The 6,438-nt window shown below is 45.6% G+C and overlaps 1 protein-coding gene across 1 annotated transcript; it reads left to right on the top strand.

The window, feature by feature from the left end:
* Positions 1–1,024: 1,024 nt before the first annotated feature.
* Positions 1,025–2,892, top strand: LOC149932831 (uncharacterized). Its single transcript, XM_090157189.1, has 2 exons — positions 1,025–1,228; positions 1,291–2,892. Exons 1-2 carry the CDS (start codon positions 1,025–1,027, stop codon positions 2,890–2,892), a joined length of 1,806 nt encoding a protein of 601 aa, XP_090013315.1.
* The last annotated feature ends 3,546 nt before the right edge of the window (positions 2,893–6,438 follow it).

Below are 6,438 nucleotides of genomic sequence, written 5' to 3'. Positions count from 1 at the left end.
CCAGGACAAACGGTCGGTCTTGAAATCCCTTGCGGCTTCTCTTACCGCCGGATTTGTGGACAAGTTCAACAGCAAATTGCCCCCTCATGGTCAGGGCACTACCACTCAGGATGCCTTCACTTCACATCCTACTGGAGATGATTAGCGTCCTCCAGTGGAATGTCAACGGCATTCGTTCTCGATTACCGGATCTCATTGACCTTCTCGGTGATTTACACCCCAATATTATCGCGCTTCAAGAAACTTTTCTCTCTCCAACGGATACAGTCAATCTTCATTTCGGCTGTTATGAACCCTTTCGTGCGGACAGGGTTGTCCATCGCCCTTCGCCTTCCGGAGTTCGTGGTGGTGTTGCGACTCTCGTCGACAAGTCTCTTCCGGTAGTCCGTTTACCATCTCCAGCCTGTGTCGGTGTGGAATCTCTAGCCTTGAAGATTCACTCCTCCGTTGGATGGTTCACCCTCTTCAACATCTATGATCATCATAGTAAAGCCACTAAGGCGTTTTTCGACCTTCTCCTTCGGGATGTAACCACTCCCGCCTTAATCTTAGGCGATTTCAATGCCCATAACATTCTCTGGGGCAGCTACAAGACAGACGCACAGGGCCGCCTCGTCCAGACTTGGCTGGAAGACCACGACAATCTGGTCCTCCTCAACAGCGGTGAGTCGACTCGTCGCCCAACTAAGGGTCCTGATGGTGCACTAGATCTCGCTTTTGCGAGTACCGACCTGGCTATCCATCTCCCTTGGTCTGTCATACTTGCAGGCACCAGTGACCACCTTCCGATTCACATGGGCGCTCCATCTCAAGCAGATATCGGTCATACTGGTCCAGCTCACTGGCACTACCCTGCGGCTGACTGGAAACGCTTTCGCATTCTTTTGGATGATTCCCTATCAACTGGCCCCTTGACAACTCAGTCGGCTGAAACTATTATATTTCAAGCGGCCCTGGCAACGATTCCGGTTAAGCGGGGAAGTGGTTCCGCAGCCCCCCGCCAGCCTCCTTGGTGGGATGCCACATGCTCGAAGCAGGCCAAGACTGTCAAAGCGGCTCGTCGCAGGGCCCAACGATCGAGTCATTCGTTGGATCAGGTCGCAACTATGCCAGAGACATGTTTCCCAAGGGGAACACGCCGACGATATTGCGGCCTGGGTCTGTGGCCAAGCCCTTCACTCCTTATACGGCTCCATGCAGCAATCGCTTGATCACATCGCGGAGTACGGTACACTCTGGGGGCTCAACTTTCAGCGACTCAAGTGCCAGTTTATGCTTTTCTCAAATTAGACTACCATCCCAGGCGATCTCACTCTCAGTCTCGATGGCACTCCCTTAACCAAAGTCCACTCGTATAGGTACCTCGGTGGTATTTTCGACGACCGACTCACATGGAAGCCTCACGTCGAGGCTCTAGCCTCCTCTTCTCTCAAGCGCCTCAATCTTCTGCGTACTGTCTCAGCGACCGCTTGGGGTGCCAGTAGAGGCGTGCTAAGGCTTTTGTACACCCACCTCATTCGCTCCAGGCTGGATTATTCCAGCCCCCTCTATGCGTCCGCAGCCGCTCCTCTGCTCGCCTCTTTGGACAAAGTCCAAAACGCTGCTCTACGGGTCATCCTTGGTGTGCCACGGTCTACACCCATTGTCCTAATGGAAGCTGAGGCCGCAATTCTACCGCTGAGTTTTCGTCGCACTCTTTTGGACCTCCATACACTTGCTCCATGTGGCGCAGCGGATACCCCGACGTTTTATCCCGCTCTTCTTCGGGACAACCTGGCTCAACTGGAGGTCATTGAGCATCGCTTCGCCCCGGATCGGCTTCCTTTTCTGCTCCGGGCGTGGAACATGGCTAGGGAACACAATCTCTCCTGGCTCTTTCATTCCTCCAGGGGTCATCTTCCGCCCACGTCCACTCCTCCCTGGGAACCTCCCAAGGTGACGGTCATCTCCCGTTGGCTAACTACTCGCAAAGGTGACCTCTGCTCGGACGCGCTACGACAGTTGTTCCTCGCGACGCTTGACATCTACGCCAAAGACGCGACGGTTATTTACACTGACGGGTCTCTCGCCCCGGACTCGGGAGTCGGGGGTGCCGCCTTCGCCATTCCTTCTCTCGGGGTCGGTGCTCGGTCTCTAGTGGATCCCGGCCATCCCATAAACAGGATAGAGCTGTTGGCCATTCAATTGGCACTTTCATACGCTTCCGCTCATCTTGAAAGTTCAATAGTCCTCTGCTCCGACTCCAAAAGCGCGCTTACGATGTTACATTCGCGTTCAAATGATCCGGTAATCACCGCTATTCATGACTTATGCGACGGGTACTCCTACTCAGTGACTCTTTTGTGGTGTCCTGCTCACGTCGGCGTAGTGGACAATGAAACGGCGGACGGTCTCGCGGATGTCACCAGTCTTCCGCGTCCCTCCAAGGTGGACTTTTTCCTCCCGGCTACGCTCTCTGAATTGAAATCCGCGTGTAGTAAAGTGGTTACCAGTGCTTGGTGGGACTCCTGGCAGACCCGCGCCACCTCCTACGCGCTCAGGGAAGCGAAGCCTAATCCGGGCTCTCGCGAGATTATGCGGCGGCAGCTTCCCAGGCGGGATGACACTCTTTTGGCGCGCCTCGGCTGCGGACGCCTTCCCACGAAAGCAACTCTCTTCCGCTTTAATTTGAGTAGCTCGGATTCTTGCTCGAAGTGCGGGGCGGTAGATACCGCGGAGCACATTCTCTTCGCCTGTCCATCCCAAGTTGCAGCACGGCGAGGTCTCCTTAGTAGTCTCCATAAGAGGACTCTTCCCGTCTCTCTGACGGGTGTGTTGAAAGCGGTCCACGCCGGATTTTCAGACGTTATTTCCGCCACTTGTGCTATACTTCGCAACGCTGTTCGGACTTGATAACTTTCTGCGGACTATTATTATCTCGTTTCTTTTTTGGTTTTGTTATTCGATTTGTCGCGTATTTTATTTTTGTTTTGTGTGTTCATTTTATTGCATTGTTCGCTTTTAGTGTTTGTTAATTTTTCCATTTGTTTTATTTTGAATCTGGTGCGCTTGGTGTGAAGGCTCATTGCTATATACACCAATATTCATTCTCGTTATTTTGCCCCCCTAGAGCTCTGCGAGCGCGGCTCCACGGACCGCTAGAAATGTGCTCGGATTCAAAAAGCGCCATTACTCAACTTAATTCGCGCTCTCCTAGACTCCTGACAGTAGCGCTGCCAGGATTTGTTCCCAAGTAGGCACCGATGAATTTAGAGGCCCCCTCTAGGCAATAATTTCACGTTTTTTTGTTTTAACTAAACTCTCCGTTTTGAAAGAGTTCACCGTGTTTCTTATTGCAAAATTATGTGAAGCTAAAATTAAATTAATTTTTTCACTTGTCCCCCAGATTAACCAACGTTTAGATATCCAATATCCCCAATTCCAATAATCCCTTATTTTAAATATTAAAGTCGTTTTACTCAATGAATGACACTCTGCGATTAGAGCTCTTCCCAAATTCATCAATCACTAACATCGGATGTTCTTTTAAATGATTCGATAAATCTCGATTAATGGATAATGTGGCCAGGTTAGAAAGTCTATCCTCTCGCATTGTTGTCCGTAGACGCGTTTCAATTCTATTGAAGGCACTGAAACTCCTTTCAGAAATAGTATTGGCCACGGGAATACACAGAGCAACTTTATAGTACTGAACTAAGTCGGGAAAGCCACCTTCCATCGTCATTAGATAGTGATAACAGTCTGTTACGCTTTTCAAATTTTTCGATTTTATTAAATTTCTGGTTATTTTAATTTGACCTTTCAATGAATCTAGGTCGAAATTACAACGAGTGTATATTTGGCAGTGGGCTAGGACGTCATTTTCTACGAGAAAGTTTTCCGAGTCGGGGTCAGACGCAGTTATTCCTTTAATTAGGCTATTATTTTCTAAAAATCGGTTTTTCATTTCTAATATAAATTTATCGATTATTTGGTAGTACTTAAGTTGATCTCAACTGTTCATTTAAGGTCTTTGCTTCAGTGTCTCGGTTTCCTGTTGTACACGTTACCACACTATGCTTTAGTCTTTGATTAGGGATTATTTTTCGTTTTCTTAAAGCTAAAGGTGTAGTGTTGCGATCGGGAACCGTGATAAAAACGGATTCTGCTAACTTAGAAGCTTCGTCCCAAATTCAGTTGAATTTTTCGGGGTTCCTTACTTCCTCTAAGGTAGTTATGATAGCTTTGCAAATAGCGATAGCTTCAGTTAGAACGACTCTCGAACTTTGTAAATATTCCGAGTTTTCCGACAAGGAGTTGGTAATACCTATTATTTAATCTAAAGCCGTAATCAAAATCAAGTTAGTGAAGTTTTGTAATTGCAATATGTACCCTCGACACTCGGCAGCTTCTTCGGGCTTACCATTTTCTACCAAGTTTTCCAATGCTAATAGAACAGAATCAAATCTACTTCTGAAGTAATGAAGACTTTTTTTTGCTCCACCTCCTAGTGTCGCAGCTTTGCGGCATTTTAAGAACTATTTCGTAGCCCAGCTCTTTTTGAGAATTATCAAAACATTCACTCCTAATAACTGAATTGCTTTGGAAATTATAGATCGCTTGAACTAGTCCGAGTAATTCCCTAAACGCGACTATATTGGAGAAGCATTCAACCAAAACTAAATTTAAACGAACGGCATAGCAATGGACGTACGGACAATTTCCACCTACTGCCTTCTCTATTTTAACCCTCACCCCTTTTACGTGCCCACTCATTACACTGGCCCCATCATTAAGCCTGGTTTTCACTTGGCGGTTTTTGGGCGAAAAAGCCCGGCGTCGACGGAAAATGGGCGAAAATTTCCGTCGACCCCGGGCGGAAATTCCGTCGGTTTTCGGTTTTGTGTCGCGATTTTCATTTCTATTTTTTTCGCTCAGTTGGGCGATTTCGCTCTTTTTCAACCTATCAAAAACCATTTTCGAAAGGTGACTGTGACGTCGGGGGGATGGTTAATTTCCTGCTTCTTGCATCCGGAACTCGGCCACGTGCTTTTCTGTGAATTTTGGAACGTGTTTTTTTTTATACCCTTGTTGCCTTCTTTTCCAGTATGTTTCTTTCACACAAACCGATCTTTCATAACTCATATTTCTTTGAACACGATAGATCATGTAAAATAACATTAAATTTAAAATTCTTACATGAGCTTTAATCAATAGTTCACTATTATGATCAGATAAATCATCCATTTTTAGGCCTAGGCTTAAATCTCCACTATCAGACGAAAACCGACGAACTTGCTGCCAGAAAGAAATCGCTTTATTTCCGCCCTAAAAAAACGCCAAGTGAAAATGCTAAAACGCCGACAGTGAGCGAAACGTCGAAAACCATATCGCCGACGTCAAACTTTCTGTCGGTGATTTTCCGCCAAGTGAAAACCAGGCTTAAGTCTGAGCAACGCAATTTTAAATTTTCAGTCCATTCTCCGTCAAAAGGGTAATTATAGCCTAGCTGATGCTTTCAGAGTCGAACTTATGCAAATCTGTGTATTCTAAAAATCGCTCTACTACGCCAATTTCCTTTCTAGTATACCTAATGCAAACACTCAGCTGTTCTACTCCCGCATTATCTCTAGTCTCATCGGCAATTACGGAAAAGAAACCTCCTGACAGTGCTATGTATGTTTTATTTGGCATACTTTCGCACTTGGCTTTTAAGACAAATTATCTTTAATTAATCTAAAATTTCTACGAAATTGCCCCTGTTCCCATTTTCATCGTCCGACCTATGCCCCGAAGAGCGAGATCTTGTTGGGCGCACAGTACTATTATCTGCACGTGAGCAGCTAAGACATCGTCTGTTTTATGATGCTGATCAACCTGACATACTATTGATCCTCGAGATTTCGATTCCAAATAGTCTGAATATTTTTTATAAGACTGTTGGTGTAAAGATTTAGACGAAGTAAAGTGTTTTTCGAACCTTTTGGCCATATTTTTCCGGTCCGAAAACCCCTCAATAAATCCCGTATTTCTGCCACCTAAAAAATGCCGACAACAAAAACAATAAACTTTATCGTTTGCTACAGAATATTCGAGCATTTGGTATTTGGTGTACCAAGAAGAATTGAAGTCTCGGTTTTTACCACCCATTAGAGTTTGGTTCAAAATATCTAGTTACAAAAGCTTGAAAAAAGCCAACTAACTATATAATCTAGCCCGAAATGTTTTTATTTAAAACAAGCGCAGTACGGCTTCTTTAAACCTCTAGGAGGTAGAAGTCGGCTCTTGCCAAAAATAATAAAACAAAACAGACACCACTAATATATTTTGGTAAAAAATAACTAGATACTAAATAAAAAGCTGGAAAAAAGCCAACTAACTATATAAACTAATCCGAAATGTTTTTATTTAAAACAAGCGCAGTACGGCTTCTTTAAACCTCTAGGAGGTAGAGGTCGG

The sequence above is a fragment of the Leiobunum rupestre genome, chromosome 8 (assembly GCF_980474605.1).
Source record: "Leiobunum rupestre chromosome 8, qqLeiRupe1.1.hap1, whole genome shotgun sequence".
NCBI lineage: Eukaryota > Metazoa > Arthropoda > Arachnida > Opiliones > Sclerosomatidae > Leiobunum > Leiobunum rupestre.
Note: the sequence above shows the minus strand (reverse complement) of the source record. Positions and strands in the feature narration are given on the sequence as shown.

Coding starts and splice junctions, on each gene's coding strand:
- LOC149932831 (XM_090157189.1), top strand. CDS start 1,025: ATGCTCGAAGCAGGCCAAGACTGTCAAAGCGGCTCGTCGCAGGGCCCA. Junction 1,229..1,290: donor TGATCACATCGCGGAGTACG/GTACACTCTGGG, acceptor TTCTCAAATTAG/ACTACCATCCCAGGCGATCT.